This window comes from Dromiciops gliroides, chromosome 5 (assembly GCF_019393635.1).
Source record: "Dromiciops gliroides isolate mDroGli1 chromosome 5, mDroGli1.pri, whole genome shotgun sequence".
Classification (NCBI taxonomy): Eukaryota; Metazoa; Chordata; class Mammalia; order Microbiotheria; family Microbiotheriidae; genus Dromiciops; species Dromiciops gliroides.
This window is the reverse complement of record NC_057865.1, coordinates 96,614,057-96,637,683: the sequence shown is the minus strand read 5'-3', so window position 1 is coordinate 96,637,683 and position 23,627 is coordinate 96,614,057. Positions and strand designations below refer to the sequence as shown.

At 36.8% G+C, this 23,627-nt stretch overlaps 1 protein-coding gene across 1 annotated transcript in view; it reads left to right on the top strand.

Moving 5' to 3' along the window:
* Nucleotides 1-23,627, top strand: part of CNTNAP2 (contactin associated protein 2) — a 2,668,322-nt gene that overhangs the window by 1,638,078 nt on the left and 1,006,617 nt on the right. The window contains exon 11 of the mRNA XM_043968036.1: nt 5,247-5,353. Within this exon, the coding sequence (XP_043823971.1) occupies nt 5,247-5,353 (107 nt within the window). The remainder of the gene's footprint in view (nt 1-5,246; nt 5,354-23,627) is intronic.

Below are 23,627 nucleotides of genomic sequence, written 5' to 3'. Positions count from 1 at the left end.
TTAGTTGGTGCTAGTTGGCTAATATGTTAGTAATATTCTACTTTTCCCAGATCTTCTAGAGATAGGATGCTTTAATTTTTAAATTTTTAATTTTTTTTTTATTTTGGTGAGGCAACTGGGGTTAAGTGACTTGCCCAGGGTCACACAGCTAGTAAGTGTTAAGTGTCTGAGGCCAGGTTTGAACTCAGGTCCTCCTGAATCCAGGGCCAGTGCTCTATGCACTGCGCCACCTAGCTGCCCCAGGATGCCTTAATTTTAAAGAATGAATGTAATGATATGATATGCTGGTGCTGGAGAACACTAACAAGAGAGCTTTTTCAAGAAAAGAGGTTCCTTTGGAATGCCTCAAATGTTACCACACATATGAATGGATACCTATGAATCCTGTGAATAAAACCAGTCCTGGTCAAGTCACTGCGATCCATCAGTGACATTTGGGTTAAGAGTTCAAGATGAGGGGCAGCTAGGTGGCGCAGTGCATAGAGCACCAGCCCTGGAGTTAGGAGGACCTGAGTTCAAACCTGGCCTCAGACACTTAACACTTACTAGCTGTGTGACTCTGGGCAAGTCACTTAACTCCAATTGCCTCACAAAAAAACCCAAAAACAAAGTGTTCAAGATGAATTATGAATCAAATGAGAGTTTTTCTGGAACCAGGACTTTTTGTAAGAGTACTGTACATGTGGAAAATGGGAACTCAGAAATAGTTGCCGGAGAATATAAGAACATAAGCAGCTGGTGAGGGGAGAGGTGAGAGAGAGGGGCTTCCATCTGTGGACACTGCTCCCAAATGGCCCAGTGTGGTGAAGCACTTGATTGTGCTCTGCTCATCCATAGATTTACTAGAAGCTATGTTTTGACTTTGAGAAGGAAAATGCAGCATTGAATCTCAAATCATTTGGGAACATGATCTATATTTCTTACAGTAAAACAAGGTTTTCTTCTAAGGGGACTTCAATTTATTTGGTGTGATTTCCCACTCTTGTACTAACATGACAGAGAGGGTTCTTTTGTGCCTGTAAGGCATATGACTGTTCAGAGTAAGTTTAATTTGTATTTTATTTTCTGAAATCATTTTAATTTGGTTGGTAGGAGGTCCTAATCTTTTTTTAATATGAAGATACAAAATCAGGGGTTGTAAATTGCATTTTGAGCCCAGTTGATTTGAAAGCAAAATGTATTTTACCATTAATGAGAGAGAGCTAGTGCTGAGCAGAAGGATAATGGTAATTAGAAAGAGAAAACATTTTAAGAAAAAGGAGTGGAGCATTTGCAAGTAAAATGTGAAAATTCACATTCAGATTTTCACATTTAGAGAAATCTTTGAAATTCTGTAAACCAGTTATACCAATGTCTCAAATACTGCATAATATCACTAATTCATACTTGTGTGGTTTTTTAAGGTTTACAATGGGTTTTCTTCCCAGAAGCATGGGGGGGGTAGATAATGTAAAGTATATTAGAAAGTACCCCATTATTTTTCTTTTAAAAATATGTGTTATATGGGATGGTTTTCTGGGCAGGGATAGGTTAAAGGATGAAGGGGATAATCCTAATGCTATTAAAAAAGATTAAATGTTTTGAAAAGAAAACATCTTCATCACCCTCACTTGATGATTATGTATGCCCCAAGTTGTTTGATTTTAATACAGAATGTAAAAGGCCAGTACTATACAGTAACTAGACATCTGGCCTCAGAACTAAGACGACTTGGGCTGATGTCCCATCTTTCATACATACTAGCCCTGTGACTCTGGGAAAATCCCTTAATCTCTAAGGACTCTAGGCCCTAGCTTCTGAAACTATTGGTCGTGACCCCATATAGGGTCACATAACTGAAGGTGGGTGTTGCGAGAAATTTGGCAACCGTCCAAAGTTATGTCTACCTATTTTATATACCTATATACCAGAGGTCGCATACAATTTTCTCAGGGGGAAAAGGGATCGTGAGTGGAAAAAGTTTAAGAAGCCCTGCTCTAGATAGCTCTCAACAGCCATGAATTATAGAGCTAGTGCCAACCTGGTTAACAAAGGAAGCATCCTCACTAGGAATTCCTTATTACTTTGAAATTACAGGCATAGTCCAAAAAAAATACATACATAATTTGTACATTCTTGATTATAGAATATGTGTGGTTATTCTGTGCGTTTTCTTTGGTGCATTCCAGTTCCCTTTGATTTTATAGGTGGAAGGGTTTGGCTATGTGGAAATTTCCTCTATTGTTGCAGATCGGTATTTCATCTGTAACTTAGAGAGGTTCCTGAGGCTGATTAGGTGACTTGCACAGGTTCACACAACCTTTAGGTGACAAAAGCAGCACTCGAATCAAGGCTTTCTGACTCTAAGTCTGGTGTTCTTTCCTTTCTATATTTCTTTGTCTCTCACCCTGATCTTAAGCTGGGTTCCTTGGGGTTAGCTGAATTTAGCTTCCTAAATCAAGAAGAGAAAATTGTTATTTTTAAAAAATACATAAAGCATTCAAAAGACATCCTTTTTGTTTTGTTTTTCAAGAATCTGTACCAGAGCTTACATTAATGAATATGGAGCATCAAAAGCTCTAGTGAAGTGATTCTAACCCATGGAGATCTGGGCTAGGACTACCTAAAATAAATTAGTCACGCTTTTGTTTATCCTAAAGGCCTAAATGCTTACCTGCTCTGCCTTTGTCGCAGTAAACAAAAGGCAAGCTGTTGCCTACCTTAGCTGCCTTGGGACAGGACTATGGCTCATTCTCAAACCTGTTCCTAGCAAGATAGATCTCACCTGTGAGACTCCTGTTTTTCTATCCTAGTGTCAGTTTGATATAGCCTTACAACTGCTTTTAGTTCAACTCTCTGACTCCCTACAAATGCCACAAGACATATGTAATGACTAGCAGGATATTAATCAGTGAACATATATTAAGTACCTACTATGTGCCAGACATAATAAGCGCTGGGTAATACAAAAGACAAAAACCAGTTCTTATACTCAAGGAGCTTGTGAGGCAATAGAATCACTGATCTACTCAATTAGGAGCGAAAGGAGATGGATTCTAATCCTGACTCTCCCACTTACTATTTGTGGGGTCTTAGACAAATCACTTCACCATTGTGTGCTTCCTTTCTCATCTCTCTTATTTCAAGTTACTCCCCTTCACTCATAAACTAGCCTGTCAGCACTACTCCTCCTCGTATGTCCTGCTTTTGCTTTGGCACAGATAGCCCTTCACTTCTGTAATGCATTCTCTACACATTCTTCACCCCTGTGCATTTCCCAGCTTCCTTCAAAGCAAAACTGAGGCACCATCTGCCACACATGTGTTTACTGCTCATTCCACCTTCTCCCACTTGTTAGTGTTCTCGACCTCTGGAAAGTACTTTATCTTTTGCTCTGCACCCATTCTCTATTTTTGTACATATTAAACCATATCATTAATCTTTGGGGGCAGAACCTTTAATGTTATCTGTTGTATCCTCCATGCATGGTATATTATATGTAAAGCATCACAAAGATATGCCCTTTTTTTTCTTTTTAGAATCTGCATTATAGCATATCTAATGTTTATTCCTGAACAGAATTGAAAATCAAAGGATCTTGAAGGTCCTTTCCATTTCTAAATTTTGTTGTGTCTGTTGCTCTACAAACACAGCTCTGGCTCTATCTCTTGTGTACCTTTACTTATGCATTTATTTCCTTGTGCCCAGAATACTGCCTCTTCAATCTCATTACCTGGTTTGGTCTTGCTTTTCTTTCAAATATCTGACCAAATGCCACTGGTTTCAGAAAGCTTTCTGTGACCTGCCAACCCTGTGTGATGTGTCCCTTCCATGAATTCCTTTGACACCTTGTATCCATCTTAGGCTTATTCCATATTCTGCTTTATTGATATTATAGTGAGATAGATGATATCTCATCTTGCCTGCTTGGGTGGAGGAGACAGAGACAGACAGAGAGAGAGAGGGGGAGGGAGGAAGGGAGAGAGAGAGAGAATGAATTTGAATGAATATTTGTTAAATTACTACTCTGTGCCAGGTAATGTGTTAAGTGCATTACTTATAGTCTATTGTTTGATCTTGTTCAATATGGGACTGTATATTGCAACTCTCTCAACGTAATGTTTAATGCATTTGTAAACATGAAAGAGGTCTTTGATTTCCAGCGGATCTGAAGCAGTTTGTGACGTAGTATTTAAGTCCTGGACAGTAGACTGTATCACATAGGTTATAAGGGATTTGCCCAGCATCACATGGACAGCAAGGCTTAAAGGTAGGATATGAATCCAAGTCTTCCTGACTCTAAGCCCAGTTCTCTATTCTGATGCTCTGCTTTTACACAGAGCTAGTTCTTAGTAAATATTAATAATTAATAAATATTTGTTGAATTTGTTGCACGTTTAAATTAATGAATACATTCACTCTAATGTTTATGGGTAAATATCCTTCCCCTGTCACCATCTTTGTTGAATGAATTCAAAAGATGAAGGACAGGGGCAGCTAGGTGGTGCAGTAGATAAAGCACTAGCCCTGGATTCAGGAGGACCTGAGTTCAAATCCAGTCTCAGACACATGATACTTACTAGCTGTGTGACCTTGGGCAAGTCGCTTAACCCTCATTGCCCCCCCCTAATATAAAGGACTACAAAAGAAGAAAGGGGTGGTATAAAAGAAGATGGATTTATCAAAAATAAGTTACAGCTTCCACACAGTTTTGCCAAGGGGTGTCTGGCATATGATATCACTCCAAGAACTTCCACTGGTAGACTTGCTTCTTGTGGCTTCTATTAACTAATAGGTTTATAATGGCTTTAGTAAGGTGAGAATGGTATCAACCCTCTTGATACAGCCTGTGTTACAGAAACTTGACTTGCTATGACTAGCTTAGTCTTACTCTAGAACATACCATAGACATGCAAGGCAGCTTATCTCCATCTTCCTCCCAGGAGAATGACAGAACAAGTATTTTCCTTTGTGTAAAGATAAGAATAAATTTCGACCTCTCTTATGCAAATTCATCTCCCAACAGTTTGTTAATTTCTGCTGTTTGCTCAAAATTGGGAAACATCAGACCTGTGATACATCATCTTTTGTACAGTTGGCACCTTCCATCATGAATCATATTAATCTGCTTAAACTAACAAGGATTAATTGCTCCAGTAAGGCAAACTGGCATTGAAATGATATATTGCCCAGGCAGCTTGGAAGTTGGCCATTCATAAATCTTGTTTGTTGGTGAGTTCATTTTTGTTTGTCTCTTGTTCTGACAGATGTGTGCCCAATCACTGTGAGCATGGTGGTAAATGCTCCCAAACCTGGGACAGCTTCAAGTGCACTTGTGATGGGACAGGATACAGCGGGGCCACCTGCCATAACTGTAAGTGCCAATTTATCTCACTTTACATTTGTAATTACATGAGAATCCCTTGTTTTTTGTTTGTTTGTTTGCTTGCTTTTACCACTGTTATAAAGCCTGGAAACCCGAGTCTGAATAATCCACAAACTGGAAAATTAGTCACTGAATGAAGGATTTTGCTGTAGGTCTTACATGAAGTAATATTTGAGTTTTCAAAACACACTTGCAAAGCTGAATGACAGAGGGACGGAGACAAAATAATCCCCGCATTTAATGAATGCATTGTTTAGATTGCACTGGTTTTGGAAGAAGTACTTGATATTGAGAATAATTGGCAATATTAACCTTATTCAGAGTTTGGACACTGGTGGAAACAGTATCATGGGCATGATGTGACCAGTAATTCTTAAGTGTAAATCTCTAGAGGTTCAGAAACTCATTGTGTGTGTGTTTAGTGCAGTGTCCCAGGATATTAAAGGCACACAATAAAGTTAAAAAACAACAAACAGAAAGTTACTTCCCCTAATATAGGTCATATAACAAATATTTTTTTTTTTTTTAGTGAGGCAATTGGGGTTAAGTGACTTGCTCAGGGTCATACAGCTAGTAAGTGTTATGTGTCCGAGGTCGGATTTGAACTCAGATCCTCCTGACTCCAGGGCCAGTGCTCTATCCACTGTGCCACCTACCTGCCCCTATATAACAAATTTTTTAAAGTCTATTAAGTTATCATGCCAAGCCCAGATCTCTCTCTACCTCTCTTTCTCTACCTCTGTGTAAGGCATGATATGATATTACATATCTCGCTATCTCTGTGTATACCATGGGTAAGTGGTATTTTGGATATTGAATTGAAGGTTCAATAAGTGTTTTGTCGGGATGGTTCCCTTTCCTGAAGTAGAGTAATAGGAAAATGTGCATTTCAATGAATATAACAGGCAGAATAGTAGAGTTATGTTGAGATGAACTGTAAAAATGAACCAATTTTACCTAGGAAGTCTGCTGAGTAGACCAGGGGGAGCTTTAATGGTAGCCAAGAGAAAAGATCTCAACTGCTGAGTATTCATTTTTCTATCTTTCCGGCACTCAGAAAAGCAAAATTATATTTTAAGGCAGTAGAAACTGATCTTTGTGAGCTTTATTCAGCACCTTCTGGTAATGTGACATTAGTTATAAAAGATACATATGGATATGGGAGATCAAAGAAAAAGAGCAGTTAGGAAGGACTTGGGTTTGCTTGTTTTTAAGTTATACTTTTGTCTTGGATTTGGTTTTAGATGAGAATTAAAATTTCTTTGGTGTAGGGAAGTTCAAAGTGAGGAAATTCCTTTAACCCATTTAACACACACTGTAATTTCTAGTCTTTGAGAGTTGCTAGAGAACTTGGAAGTGAAGCATGTTGTCTACAGTCACACAGCCAATATATGTCAGAGGCTGAGCATGAGCTCAAGTCATCCTGACTCTGGGTCTAGCTCAGGGGACTGAGTCTGGCTGACAAGACTGTGAATAACTGATGTCCCCTTATCATCCTTGATGAAATTACAGAATAAAGAGAAAGTGAGAGAGAACATAAAGTGCTGTTTAAATTTTTTAAATGTACAGAGAAGCTCACAGGCTCAGTAAAGTATTTCGATCTTGCAATATAGGGAAGTGTTTAGACCCCATTAAACCTTCATAAGGGTCCTTGAGTCAGACTGGATAGAGTTATAGGATGGTTGGTCATTGGCTGGCCAAAATACCAGCTTTGTCCCTGATGGTCTTTAAAAACCAAGATAGTCTCCAGAGAGTGGATAGAGGCAGGAAATAGCTCTGCAAAGCAAGAGCTCTTGTACCTAAGAAGAGAGAGAGCTTTAGAAGTAGAACCTGGGACTTAGGACTTGGAGCACAGGAAATTTCTCTGCAGTTTTCTCTCATTGGCAGCGGCATCTTGAAGCAAAACTATTCACCCACAAGGAGACACTCACCCAGGGAAGTCCCAGGACAGTACAGCTGCATACATAATTAAGAAAGAATAGATCCAAGATCTTCAAAACAAGATTCTGAGAAGGGAAGACACAGGGAATCCAGGTGAGCAAAATGCTCAGTAGAGATTTTGTGTCCCAGGAGGAGTAGCATGAGGATTTCACAAGAAGGGAAATAGCATTGAGGCCCTGCCTCATCAGAGATATGGTTTCCCTTAGCCATGCCTGTTCCCAATATGTGTATTTCTCTTCTAGTATACCCTATATATATTCTAACTCTTCCTACTGATGTTGTATGCATTTTTGGGGGAGTATGCCTCAGGTTTATGGGATATATGCCTTATAGCTGGTCTTAAAGTGCCATCTCAGTAAATATCTTTTCTTTGACCTAACTATCCCCTGGATGGCTTTTAAAGGTAAATTCACCCATGGGAGTTCACGAACTATAATTTTTGAGTGTGGGCCCACCAAGTACTTTGAACTTGGGATACTTGTCCTCCAGGGCATGTAGCCTGTGCATAAAAATCAGAAGTAGCCCAGTGGGGATACTACATATAAAATCTTGATGTCTGTAAAAATATTTTTCCCAGGGAGTAATTTAGGCATGAGGAGAAATGAAAATGTTTTTGTCTGTCTATAAAGTATGATACAATGATTATCTACAAATGAAAAATAGTGCTAGGGGAAGCTAGGTGGCGCAGTGGATAAAACAGGCCCTAGATTCAGAAGAACCTGAGTTCAAATGTGACCTCAGACACTTGACACCAGCTGTGTGACCCTGGGCAAGTCACTTAACCCTCATTGCTCTGCAAAAAAAAAAAAAGAAAAAAAAAGAAAAGAAAATAGGTGCTATTAGTGACAAGAGAGTCACTAATAGCACCTGCGAATAGTTTGAGATAGATGATAGATAGATACATACATACATAGATACATACATACATGAAAGATGACTATATTAATGAATAATTTTAACAGTTTGGCTCCTGGAATGATGAAGCAGAAAAAACACTTGAGTGGGAATTTGAGGAAAGATTTGCTTTTTAGTCCTAAATCTGGCAATAATTTTCTCTTGTGACTTTGAGCATGTCAATTCACCTCTCTGGCTCCCAACTTAATTACCTAGAAAATGAAGCCATTCAAATGAGATGATGTATAAAGTTCCTCCACATTTTCAAATTCTTTAATCCTTTTAGTTAAAAAATACCTATTTAATATGCTCTGCTGTGGTCTGTGTCTGTAGTCATCTACATATAATCACAGCAGGCAAGCCAGAAAAGAATGATCCCTTTGAAAGTCCGAATCCAAGTATCACTTTATTGAGAAATACTGAAGATATGAGAGAAATGCATGTGCATGAAATAACAAAGGATCCTTTAGGACAATGAGAGGGTGATGAGTTTGTAAGTTTCTGGAAACTTGGAAAGTGTTTTTCACCCTGATTCCTAAGTTTCAGGTGCCATGGTACAATAGCAAGATCACTGGATGAGAGTTTAGAAGATCTTTGGTCAAATGCTTCCTTACTAACTGTGTGATCTTAGGCCAGTCACCTCAGCCATCTCTGCCACACTTTTCTCCTCTGAGAAGTTAAGGTCTTTAATGAGATGTCTCTTCTGCCTCCAAAGCCAGTTTAGGTCTGACTGTGACTCCTCTATATTGAGGGGATGTCCCTGTTACCTCCAGGATCAAATAGAAAAACATGTTTAACTTTTTAAAGCCAATGACAACCTTTGCCCCTTCTTACTTCTTTAATCTTCTTACACTTTGAACCTCTCCCTGTATTGTTATCAGAGACACTGGAGTTCTTACTGTTCCTCACTTGCAGCATTCCTATCTCCTGATGCCATCCATTTCCATTGACTGTCCCCTATGTTTAGAATGTTCTCTGTGCTCACCTTTACCTTTTGCCTTACCTGAATTCTTTCCTTCCTCAACTCCTACTTTCTTCAAGAAATGTTTTCAAGCCCCTCTACCCTCACCTCCTAATGCCTTCCCTGTGTTATCTCCTTCTATCTGCTCTGTATGTATGTTGAATGTTGCTTTTTATATTGAAAATATGAACTCCTTGGAGCCAGGGATTTTTTTGTGTGTGCCTTTCTTTGTGTCCTTGGCACTTAGCACAATAGCTGGCACATAATAAATACTTAATAAACGTTTGTTGATCTGATATGATTGGGTGATATATATGAATTAAGGTCAAGCTAAGGAAAAGCAGATCAGCCCTTATGGGTCCAGATGATCTACTCAGCTTTGATTAATTTGCTTTGCCTATATTTTCTCTTATATTGCGTGCCTTCTTATAAATGCCCTTCTCATCTTCTCTTGTACTCTGATCTCTATCTGATTACTTAACCTTGCTTCCTATATACTGCCTCTCTTTCAATACCAATCCTGACCTCTATGTTTCTCACTACAACTAGGTAATCCTACTATAGTGTGTCTTGCTTGCCCCCTAAGCTTAGTGTTTGAAGTAGGAGTTAAACTCAGGTTTCTAACTCTGTGACTCTGGGCAAGTCACTTACCTTCTGTCAGCCTCAGTTCCTTCATCTGTAAAATAGGGATAATAATAGAATACAATAGATGACATGAGATAATATTTATAAAATGTTTTGTAAACCATCAAGCACTATCTAAATGCTAGATATTACTGTTGTTACTACTAATAAGAACTGTAGGAACCAGGGGAGATTTCACAAATGAGGTGGCACCTGAGCTAAACCTCAAAGGAAGACTTGTGAAAAACGGAGAAAATATATTTCTAGCTATAGGAATTCTTAAGTTAAATGCACAGAAGCAAGAGAATAAATGGTGGGTTTGGGGAAGAACAATAGTCTAGTTTGGTTGGAATACTGAATATAGGAATGAACTTGAGAAAAATAGACTGGAGGCAAGGAAAAAACATTTTTAAAATTTCAACAACATTGTGAAGACAAATAGCTTTAAAAGATTTGTGATCTATGTACAATGAAGGGACCAACCACCATTAGAATGTCTATGTCCTTGTCTGAGATTTGCTTCCTGTGTGACCTTGAGCCTATGGGACTGATAATCAATCATGATACCCACTTTGTAAAAGAGAGGGCATGTACTCAAGTTGCAGAATGACAAATATATTTTTGACATGCTCAGTGGTAATGTGGGGAATTTCTCTTGATTGACTGTATATCACAAATTCCTTTTTTTTAATTGGGGAAGGGAACTGAAAGGGAAAGAAAACAAATGTACATTGATTGAAAAAATAATTTTTAATTTCTAAAGAAACAAAAGTAGGTTATGGCAAGAATGCAACAGGCCCCTAAATGTCAAGCTAAGAAATTTTATATTTTACTCTAGTGATAATTTGGAACTACTTGAGATTTTTGATCAAGGAAATAACATGGTCAGACCTATGACTTCGGAATTTTTTTGGTGGATTAGTATAAATGATGGATTGGAATGGGAAGAGATTGGCAGCTGAGATCCTAAATGGGTCACGTCAAGTTGGAGAGCTTGATGAATTAGGAGGCCAGGCTGGCCAGAGGACATTGGATGCACATAGAAATCCCCAAATTTGAGGGCAAGAGTAGGAGTGAAAAGAAAGAGAATTAGCCAGGGACTTAGTTCTATGGGAAAGGAATTAATGTATCCTGGATGTTGGTTCTTATCACCTGTGTGATTTTGGACTAGTGACATAACCTTTGTGGGCCTTAGTCTTTCCATCTGTAAAATGACATGATTGAACTTAGTGATATGTAAGGTCCCTTCCAAAACTAAGAAAATAATAAGTAGCAATAATAATTTGAGCACTGCTTTATATACTTTATATCCTTTGAACCCTCCCAACATTACCATTGGGCAAGTACTACGCATATTCTATTCTGCAGGAAAGAGTCTCAGAGAAGTTAAATGACTTATCAATGTTTATACAGCAAATGGTATCAGAAGACATATTTGAATCCAGGTCTTCATGATTGGCAAAATAAGTATGCTTTGACTGTACCACTCTGGGTTTTTTACCCCTGAGATCTACCTTCCTGTGGTTCCTTTAACCTTATCTCAGAGTCATATACCTTGGTCCTTCAATGTAAGAGTATAATGCTCTGCCAGGAGATAGAGAGGACTCAGGGATGGTGTAGGAGTAGAGCCTCTATAATAGATAAATTCTGAACCTAGGGAAAAAAACCTCAGCATTTTAAGTAGTCAATAGTTTTAAGGCTTGTGAGAGTCAAATGATATATCTGTAAACTGCTCAGCATGGTGCCTGGCATCGGGTAGGCACTATTTCATTCCCCTCCCATGGTTCCTTAGGTGAGCCAGGTGAGTAGGAATAATCTATAGAATGGTTGGTTTCTCATTGATTGACTGTGTTCCTGAACCCCAAGCGAGAAGAGTTTCCTGGTAAATGATTGAATGATACTTGAAAGAAGATGAGGTGCTACAGAGCTCTTATCTAGGCTGGCCAGGCCAGTAAGGGCTCAAAGGCTACAGGCCTGGGGTGCGCAGTCCTGCTGACTCTTACTGGTCATAGGTTTTTAAATCAGCAATAAAGTTTGAAAGAAACTCATAAAACATCAGTGTTCAGAAAGGAGTGAAAAAGGCTTGTCCCTCTGCTTTAATCAATGGTACTTGTAATGTCCATAAACCTTAGCGATGTAGGTCACTGATGGTCCAGGTTGATTTCTCGTGGGTATTGGAATCCTTTATGAGACTTTCAGAAAGGATTTTAATGTCCACATGTTCAGTTATGGAATAGTGCTAAGTAATGAGAAGTAGTTCACTTGATCATTTAGGCAGCCCCCAAACCAGGAAAGTGTGTCTATCAAACTGTGAACTCAAGATCAAGGGCGGGGTTTGGGGGTGGATTCAGAAGAAAGGAAAGGTGGGAAGAAAACAGGAAGGAAGGAAGGAGGAGATAGAATCTGCCTCCTAGAAAGTAGTTTTAAATCAAATTGTTATAGTATTATTTATTATTAAGAAGGAGCCTTCCCACTGGTTAAAACCTAATTCTAATATAACATAGTAGACTTCTAATATTTTGCCATTCAATTTTAAAACACTTGAACACTTTTTTTAAGCAGTAGATTAACTTGATCAGCCAGGGTGAGACAAGGCACTGTTGAAGCATAGGATTTTACAGCTGGGACAGAATTAGAGATCATCTGCTCCTGTCTAGTGATTTAACAGAGGAGAAAAAATTTGAAGCTCAATATATTTTTTTCCTTGTGACTTGTAATAGTTTACAGCCTGGAGCCAGAACTAGAATATAAATCTCATATATGTGTATGTGTTTACATACACGTGTCCACACATGTATGTATGGATATATACACATAGCATTTGTATGTGTGTATATGTGTATAAATACATTTACATTCAAATGAAGATATACATTTATATAAGACAACCAGCTATATGTGTACTATATACATATATACATGCATACATCATATATACACATACGATATTTGCTTATGGCATGTATATTATGTGTATATGCCCATATATACACGTATGTATGTATATATGTACATCTATGTGTATATTTGTGGTACTGTTTCTCCCTTGCCCAGTGGAGTTTTGCTCAACTTTTAGGGAATTAATTTACATAATATGCTCCAGTGCCTCATGACAGTAAACTAAGGGATATTTGAATTTGTCTAAAAGGATGGTCCACAAAGTCTTTGGTCACACTTCTATCAGGGGAAAAAACAATTAAGTCCCCCCTCTTCCCCTTCCCCTTCCCCCCACTCCTGTATGTGTATGTACTTGTTTACAAATAATATACTAGTGGTAGCCTGGCCTCTTAGAATGCTGGCCTTGGCACCAGCAAGACCTGGATTGAAGTCTTGCTTCTGACAGATGCTACCTCTGTGACTCTGGGCAAGTTCTTTCATCTCCCAATACTCTAAACAACTTGAAGACAAGTTGTGAAAAAAGATACATCCCTGGATTTGTAGAGGGAGCTTTTTCTTTTTTTTCTTTTCTTTTTTTTTTTTTTTTTAGTGAGGTAATTGGGGTTAAGTGACTTGCCCAGGGTCACACAACTAGTAAGTGTTAAGTGTCTGAGGCCAGATTTGAACTCAGGTACTCCTGACTCCAGGGCCGGTGCTCTATCCACTGTGCCACCTAGCTGCCCCAGAGGGAGCTTTTTCATCACAGGATCTCATATACCAGTGAAATCATTGATCCATATACCACTCTCCACACATATATAAGTTCATATACGCATATGTGTATATAATAAAACATAAATAATAGAAAATAAAAGGTATGAGATGAAATAATGGTGAAATGATATTTCATCCCAGAGCCAAAAGACAGACATTAAATTTATAAAATAGCAGAGTGTCAGACTTGCGCTTCAGGAAAGTCACTGGCAATGGGGTGGAGGACATATATTGCAAAGGGGTGAGATGTGAGATCTGGAGGCCAATTTGGGGGCTTTTGCAATGAATCACTTAAGAGGTGATGAGGTCCTGACCTTGGCTGGTAACTAAGTGAGTAGAGCCATGGGAACATATATAAGTGAAGCAAAGTTAACAGAAAGGATATGTGGAATGAGTAAGAGGGAGGAATAAATATGACAATGAGATTGTGAACTTGGGTGACTTGGCAGATGGTGTTACCCTCAGAAGAAATAGGAAGTTCAGAAGTGGGGAGGCATTTGGAGGCAAAGGTAATGAATTCTGGTTTAATTATAGTGGATTTAAGATACCTATGGAACATCAGTTAAGAAATGTGCAATGGCTAGTTGGTGAGTTGGGACTGGAGTTAAAGAATACGTTTGGGGTTGTATAGATATATGAGGGATTCATATGCCTACACTTTACAATTAAATCCATGGGAGTTGATTAAGACACAGAGTGAGAGAATGTAGAGAGAGGGAAGAAGAGGGACCTGAAGAGAGACTTAGGGTCTACTCCTACATTAGCCTTAGAGGGTATGGTATAGATAATGACCCAACAAAGAAAACTGCAGAACAGCCAAACAGAGAGCAAGGGAACTGAGAGGGAATGTTATGATAACCCAAAAAGAAAGATCAAGCATCCACGAGAAGTCACCAGTGTCACTTTGTACATAGAGGTGAAGAAGTGTAAGGAATGAGAAAAGATCATCACATTTGGCCTTTGACATCACAAGGAGCTATAAAGAAGACAGTTTCAAATTGTTGAGGGAAGAATGAGGACAATGAGAACCTGGGAGGCAAGAAGGATGATGGTTCCTTGCACAGAAACAAGGTAGTTCAAAAGATGGGTAGGTTGCAGTCTACTCATTCTTGCTTTTCCTGTGCCAATCACTCTTCCCCACCAAAAAAAAAAATAAAAATGAAAAGTTGTGGTGTGGAGCGTGGAGCTTGCCCTTGTGCTGATTCAGGGACCGGATGTCAGGATTCATGGTCATGAATTTTGCCAACACAGCTGCTGTGGGTGACGGGGGCTGGTTTGGCTTTCACCTCACTGAGAGGCTTACTCCCCTGATACGGTACAAGTTTTTATACTTGTTCTGTTCCTTATCCTGTGTGCTTCATCTTGCTCCTGCAAGGGTGATAGCCATGGTAGTAACTACATCAGTTAGGAGAACAGCTAGTGGGACAGTCTTTGGAACTGAATGTGCTTATATGAAACTTTGAGGTGGTACTTACTGTTAGAAAAGGTCATGGTGAGAAAACTCCCAAGATCTTTTCATTACAAGCTCTCTGGATGGAATAAAGAAGACACTGAGACCCAGAATTAAGTACTTCCATCTGCAGATAGCTGATGAACAAAAAGGAGCAGTTCATGCCAGCAGTGGGTTCTGTGGCTGATGTGCAGGATATCTGGCAAAAGATCAAACTCTTGAAATGTCCAAAATGTCCCAAACTTTGGGGACTTTGGAGCAGTAGGCTTTGAAACTGTAGTTATTAACACCAGATGGAATTATTTATTTACTGTTAAGAAAAGTTTCTTTTTCGGTGCCTTGGGTCCAATAAGAGGGCTTGCAAATTGGAGAAACATTGTACTCTCTAGTGGAGTATATTTCCTATGATTCTGGAAGGAAGAACAAGTCACATCACATATGCAATACCTTCTTCAAAGGAAACCTGGATTCCTAACAAAAGCAAGTTTTATTTTTCCTCAAAAAAACCCTAAAAACAAAAAACAAACAAAAAATACCACATTACTGTTGCTTCCCAGTAAATTCCCTCTCTCAACTTCATGGTAGCACCAAAACAGAAACCTCCCATATAACAAACATTGGTCATGATGGATAACATATGCCTTATTTTGTGATTATAGTTCCTGATTTTTCTGATAGAAGTGGGAAGACATAGTTCACTATTCCACCTCTGAAGTAACATTTTTTTACCTCATTTTTGCCATCACATTATTGTGGGTTACTTGGGTTCTTAGTGCTACTAATGCCCTTTTGACATTTGCTGGTACCTAAGGTAAGGGCAAGGATCATATCTTTTATGTCTCCAGCCTCTACAGAAATTCACTTATTAAGCTCATAGTATAAATTCAATAAATATACTCATTGATTATTCAAATAATGCTTTAGTCTGGACCTCATAATTTATGGCTACTTTTCTATATTCAAGAACTTGGCTTCTATGTAGGCATCTATAGGTATTCAGGAACTAGTAAAGAAAAAGCTGATTCTGGAAAGGAATGGTGAAAGGGATGGCTTCAGAGAAACGAAGGAAGATGTATGTATATATGTGTATGTACATATACACACATATGTATGTATGAACAAATGGAGAGTACAGTAAGCAACATTAACAACATTTATGTAAAAGCAACAACATTGAAATGACAAACACCTTTCAAAGCCTTAAAAACTCTGGTCAACCACAGTTCCAGAGGAACAGTGATGAATAAGGCTACTTGGAAGAGAGGGACTTAGGTACAGAATGACACTTTTTTTTGACCAATGTGAGAATTTGTTTTGCTTGAGTAGACATGTTTTATGGGAATTTTGTGTTTTTTTCCTATTTCCCCTCAATGGGAAGTAGAAAAAATACATTTTAATAATTGAAAAAATAATAATTTTAAAGATAAAAGCAGAGAATAAGAGGTAACTGGTTTGTGGTCTCTCAACTCATAGACTATTATGTACCCCAAAATGCTATTTTAAAATTTGTAATAGGGAACTGACTTTTCCAAAGGCCAAACCTTTATATTACCTACTCATAAATACTCTTGAAACTCTAAAAATCATTTGATCATTTACTGAAGACAAATGTGAAAGGGGTAGTTTTCTTATATCTTTCCTAGAGTGAGATTAAGACTTGATTTGGGGTGGGGGGAGGATATCTCTAATAGTTACAGAATCTTCACTTCTTTTACTGAGGGAGATTGTGCTCCATGCTCAAGTTGACAGACAAAAGGACAGAATCTCATCTGATCTGGGTGTTTCAGTTGTAGTTCTGCCTGAAGCCTGTGTAGGAGAATGAAGAAAATGACCTTTCAAGGTCTTCTCCAGTATAATGATTATATGAATAGCCTGAAATTTGAGAATGAAAAAAAACACTTACAGAGCAGTACCAATGCAGAAATCAGTTCTTCATAAGCCTCTATAAATTGATATTTGAAGAGGAAACAATCCTACTTTGTGAAATCTTTAGTTGTAGGAACATAAATTTGCAAACTGTAAATAATAGTGCATCTCATTACTGCACACATGAAAGCTACAGTGGATCTTCAATAACTCATTTTATATTACTTATAATCCATTACACCTATAGATAATTTAATATAAAGCACAATAAAAAAGAAATTAATCATACCTGCTGATAGCCACAGAAGTCTACTAATGTAATATCTGGTTTACCAGCAATCAGAATTCTGGTGCTCCCAAATATCCTAAATCACAAGCATCAAAGTCAGTGAAAAAGATGTAGAAGGGTTGCCTTCCTGAAAGGAAATGAAGACACAGTTTGCTGGCTTGGCTGGCTATCATTATAAAAGCCAAGCCCCATAGGCTCCAAAGTAGAGAAGTGAGAGAAAAATGAAGAGGAAGCAAAGAAAGCATGGAGGAGATAGCATAGCGAGATCGAACAGATGGCACTGGGGACAGCATGAAACACTAACAGGAAAAAAGCTTAGATGGTTATGACAAGTAAGATACTCTACTGTATAGAGACAAACAATTAGAGAATTGGTTCACAGTAACCTGTCAGAGCGTTTATTTAGAAAAGAGATGAGACAAACTGTAATAGAATACTATAGTAAAATATATAAAATATATATGACAATATATATTCATGAAATATATGTTAATAGGGTATACAGTATATGCTTACTTATAAATTGATTATGTATATCTAGTGAAAGAGAAATAGAAATTGTGTTGTTATTAAGAGGAGCTTGAATTTTGTGGTTCACAGAGGTCATAGATTCAGAGCTAGAAGAGACCATAGAGTTCAAGTCCCATCTCCTCTTTCACATAAAAGGAAAAGGGTCTCAGAGAGGTGATAATTTACTGACAGTCACATAATGGAAGAATTGGATTTCATGCCCAGCCCTCAGATTCTAAATCCAGTGCTCTCTCTCCTATACTGTGATGGCTCTTCAAAAGGGAAATGTTGATGAATCATGATAGTGCAGTGTTAATTAGGTCTACAGTTTCAAAGAAAAGAGTCAATGCCTAAAACTCCAATAGATTATTTATGAATATCTGTATATATACATAGAGATACATAGATACGTATCTTTGTGTGTGAATATGTTGAGACGGAGAGATTATTTCAAACATATAAACCAATAGTTGGACATACCCATACAACATTAATCAAGAAGATAAGGGCATTTCATGTTTCTGACACTGGTCTCTGTCTTTGAGTCTGGGAAATGAAGTTCATATGTAATTACTTCTAGAAAGGTAGCTTTTTCCTTAAATAACCAGACTTTGTTTAGTCCTTGGCCATTAGGGTCTATGGAGGTTTATTCTGAGTTAGATAAAGAGAATTAGAACATTTTATAAAAGCATAAATCTATAGTAAACAAATCTTAGGTACTTTTAAATACATGCATCATGAGTATTGATTTCATTTTCAACAGTTTATCATGAACTCATTCACTTCAAATGCAATAAAGACCAATTTGCAGTTGAATAAATTTTTGAAAAGTTTAACAAAATGAATTATACAAAGATTTTTTGATTTGTACTTTGGAAGTTTTGACAAAATGAACCCTTTAAATTGTTGTTGTTGTTGTTTGTCCTTCATCCTCAAAGAGGACCATGTGATATCATGACTTGCAATGAATTAAGTGATGAAGGGCTATGCAAGGTCATGAACCTTACTCATTCTTCCAGAGCCATCTGGGCCCAGTAGCAAGATATATATTAGGATGACTGGAAATGGCTCCAGATGTTTAAGCCAACTGGATAGCAAGTGTCTGAGATGAGATTTGAACTCAGGTCCTCCCAACTTCAAGGGCAGTGGCCCTATGAATTTTGAGAAGTTAAACACTAAAGCCAAGTGCTGTCATTCATTCCTTCAGTGCTTCATCTAACATAAATTCCTCTAAAATTTGAGAATGCAACTAAAATGTTCAGAAATTCCTGCTTATGTGTGTTTATTTTTCTTATCTGAGAAAGACTTCCTTCCTTATGTAATGATTGGAATGACGCCACCTGCTGGAGACTTACTGTAGAAGAGCTCTGCCCATGAGGTGAAGGTCTTTGAGGGCAAGACCATGCATCTTTTCTTTGGCATCAGGAAGTGATTTTTGCTTGTGGGAGGAAGAGGGGGGAGCCTGGCGCTCTGACTCTGGCTCTTTCCTGTGGACTCTGGTGGAGAGCAGAACTAGAAATGCAGTCTCCCTTTAATAGATAGATGAATGTAGGCCTTTCTCTCTCTCTTTACCAAATTCTTATTCTCCTTAATAAATGCTTAAAAACCTAACTCCTGTTAAAGCTTATAATTTATTGGTGACCACTCATTAGATATTTTAGACTAGGTAGAATTTTAGCCTTAACACTTATGATAGTTGGAACTTTGGGGCAAAGCCAGAAAAAAATGCCAAGTATCAATTCCTGAAAACATATTTATTATAAAGGAAAACAATAACTCCAAATTTTCTTTTAGTTGTGTTTTTCATTTGATATAAATAGATAAAACACAATCCAAGGAAATGGAAAACTGTTACCTGCTCAGAAGCATTAGAAAAGGGATTTAAAGTCTGTTGTCATATCTTTTAGCTACAATAGAACTAAATCATATTGGATTAATATAGTGCAGGACATTTGGAGACAAAACTCAAAGACCTTTAAATTTCTAAGCCAACTAAAGTTAACATATTAATCCTTTTCTTCGTGAATTGCTTTGGAAAGATGACTAAGTTAAGAATGGAAAGAAAAGGTTTAATTTCAGTTTTAGAACTATCCTTCTCTTACTTTCAGTAGTATTTCTTTCTCTTTGACCAAAGCTCTTTTTAAAAAAGTTGATCTGCCAATGCACATGAAAAAGGAGAAGGCTGTAGAGAAAAATAGTGATCAGTTGATCATCAGAGCTTCTCAAAGGCCACTGAACACCAAAGTCAGGTCTTTAGTTGTTATCATTCTTCCTTTCACCCCTTTATCATCTGGGCTCTCGGGGACTGTCTCATCAGGGATCATGGTTGACAAACAGTGGAATGGAAACTCTGGATCTCCCAATCATCTTGCGATTCCTTGGGCTATGGGGAAAAAATAAGGAAAAGGGAAGATGTGAAAGGAAAAGAAAGAAGTGAGTTGAGATGAAGAGAGAAAATGAAAAAAGGAGTGGTACTCTAAAGTGACTAATTCTTGCTCATAAGCAATGGAAACTGTCCTGCTTGTAAAAAAGGAAAAGCTTAGTGGAGGGAAGGGTGAGCAGTGGTACAGTATATGCATGAGAATGGATTGTATACCATGGTAGGGAAAGATGCAAACTGATCCCCAGGCAACACTACCAGTCAAATCTGAATTCCCAAGGAAAACATTTTTTTTTCTCTATTTTCTTTGATTCATTTCAGCAAACATTTATTAAGCATCTATCTCCTATAGAATGTTATAGTAGGTATTAGAATTATGTAGATGAAAAATCACACAGGTTCAATCTTCAAGAAATCTCTAATCTGCTAAGGGATAAATTGCATGTTCACCAGTAAATATGGATAACATGGACTGTGACATGAGCAAATGAGTGATCCAGATGATGTAAGGAAAGATAACTTAATCTTAGCTAGTAGGTATTATCCTTGAACCTTCCTTATCAAATACTTTGATGTGACACTCTGTTCCTTTTCTGGACAGATGTACCAGCATATTATGACCTGTAGAATTATCCCCACCTTAGTTTGATAAGTCATTGCTAAAAATAAATAAATAAATAAATAAAAGATAAGACATTGCTTATGCCAGTTTATAACATATGTGAAATCAGTAATTGAAGGAATAATTGGAATAATCTTTCACCTAAACCTTACTCTTGATTCCTACCTTAAACACTGCCCTTAACACTGCTAATTGAGATCATTCACTATGGTCCTATTATTTAGGCTTTAAATTTAAACATTTGGAGCAAAGGGTATCTACTGTGTGGATTTAAAAGTATAAAAGGCAACAGATGCCTTCAAGGGTTTAGTTTAGTTTGGGAGCTAGAATTTAATCTCACAAAGCAGTTTACTGTCAATACAAGAGAGATATTAATCCAAAATGTTGGAGTGAAGAGATCAAGAGACAAAAGGTTCCTTATATGCCCCCCACAAAAAAGGGAAGAAAAATGACCTAAAACTCAAGAAAATTAAATAAAAAAGAGACAAAGAATATACTGGAAAAAACTAGAAATTATTGATTCAGATGGAAAAAAGAAATTATACAAGGCTTCTTCAGAGATATCCTCAAAGGGATAAATAGCATATTCAAGGATATGAGGCAAGAATCAGAAATTATACAAAAATCACAAAACCAAAATAATATTTTAAATAAAGTTAAAATCATAAAGAAATCAATTGATAATTAAGATGTAAAAAAGAGGAGGGGTGAATAATGAAAGAAATAACCAGTGTGAAAAATATCACAGAATATTTAAGAAAAAAACTCACACAAATGATCCAAACTAGACATACTATATTCAGAAAATAGAATGACACACAATGTGAAATACCTGGGAATACAAGCTCGGAACCTTTAATGAATTATTCACACTATTAGAAAATAGGCAAAACTAAGTGCTGGACCCAAGGTCTAGAATGAGACCCAACAATCTAAAGGTTCTTTACATCCCAAAAAATGAAGGAAAAAGAGGGTGCTAGATACTATATTGAGGAAACTGTCAAAGAACTTTTTTTTTCCATAAAACTACTTAAAACAACTGGCAAGAATACAAATTATCAGTAGTCTGATGAGGAAGAACAGAAGACAAAACAGTAAAACTATAACACTGCAGTTATAAAGAAAACATACTACAGACTATCAAAATAAGTATAAAGATCACTTACCAAGAAAGAATAATTAGGATCACTATGGATTTTTAAAATTTATTTGTTTAAATTTAAATTTAATTTTTAATTACGTTTTTAAAATTATTTTTTTATTTTTTATTTATGGAATAAAACATTTCCATAACAAAGTACAATTTAAAAAAAGATGACTGCACATGAAACTGCAAATCTATTGTGTACGACTCACTGTTCCATTTAAATACATTACAAAATTATCATGTTTTTTTTTCCTCCCTCCCCCTACCCCCAACTGGCTTCCATTAGACACAAGTTTGTGTGTGTATAAACACACATGCATATATGTATATGCATATATGTAAAATCATTCTATACATATTTCTGTTTATCAGTTCTTTCTCTAGATGCAGATAGCCTCTTCCTTCACATGTCCTTTATAGTAAATTTGGATATTTATTATAGTGAAAATTACTTAGTTGTTCAAAGTTGTTCATAAAACAATATAGCTGGTAAAATGTTCTCTTGGTTCTATTCATTTTGCTCTTCATTATTTCATGCAAGTTTATCCATGTTTTTTTCCCCCTAAAATCAACCAGCTCATCATTTCTTACAACACAGTATTATTCAATCACAATCATATACAATTTGTTCATCCATTCCCAATTGACAGGCATCCCCACAATTTCCCATTCTTTGCTGCCATAAATATTTTAGAATATATAGGTTCTTTTTCTTTTCTCTAATCATCTTTGGAAATAGACCTAGTATTGGTATTGCTGAGTCAAAGTTTAATAAGTCTTTGGGCATAATTCCAGGTTGCTCTCCAAAATTGTTGACTTCATGCACAATTACACCAACAGTGAATTAACATCCCAATTTTTCCACAGCCCCTCCAATATTTTTCACTTTCCCCTTCAGTCATTTTGGTCAGTCTGATAGGTGTAAAATGATATCTCAAAGTTGTTGTAAATTGCATTTCTCTAATCAATAATAAGCCAGAACATTTTATATTACGATAAACTGTTTTGATTTCTTTATCTTAAAAAATGCCCGTTCATATCCCTTAACTAGCTATCAATTGGGGAATGACACATATTCTTATAGATTTAACAAAGTTCTTTATATTTGAGATATGAAACTTTAATTTGAGAAACTATCTATAAAAATCCCCCCCCCCATTTTTGCCTTTCTTTCTTATTCTGGCTATGTTTGTTTTATTTATACAAAAAAACTTCTTATGTAATCATAATTTTTCATTTTACACCTCACTCTGCTATCTCTCATTTATTCATAAATTGTTTGCCTATCCATAAGTCTGATAAGAAATATGTCTCATGTTCTTCAATTTTTGTTATAACATCACTCTTTATATCTAGGTCTTGTATCCATTTTGACCTTGTATTGGTAAATGCTGTAAGATATTGGTTTATATCCAGTTTGGGCCACATGGCTTTCCAGTTTTCCCAATAACTTTTTTTAACCAAATAATGAATTCTTATCCCAAAATCTTAAGTTGTTACACTTGTCAAATATAAGAAGTCTATATTTATTTGCTGCTATAAATTGTCTGATCTGTTCCGTTGTTCTATCTTTCTATTTCTTAACCAATACCAGAAAATTAAACTTTTAGTTTAAGATCTGGTATGGCTAAACCTCCTTCCTTTGTATTTTTATTTTGATTAAGTTCCTTTGATATCTTGCCTTTCTGTTCTTCCAAATAAATTTTGTTATTATTTTTTAATTCATTAAAAAACTGGTAATTATTTGTGATGGCATTGAATATATAAATTAGCTTAGATAAAATTGTCATTTGTATTCTATTGGCCCTGCCTACCCATGAACAATTAATATTTCTCCAATTATTTAAATGTTTTTATTTGTATAAAATTTTATACAGACATACACAATACATACATAGTTTATATATTTCCTGGGCTTGTTTTGGCA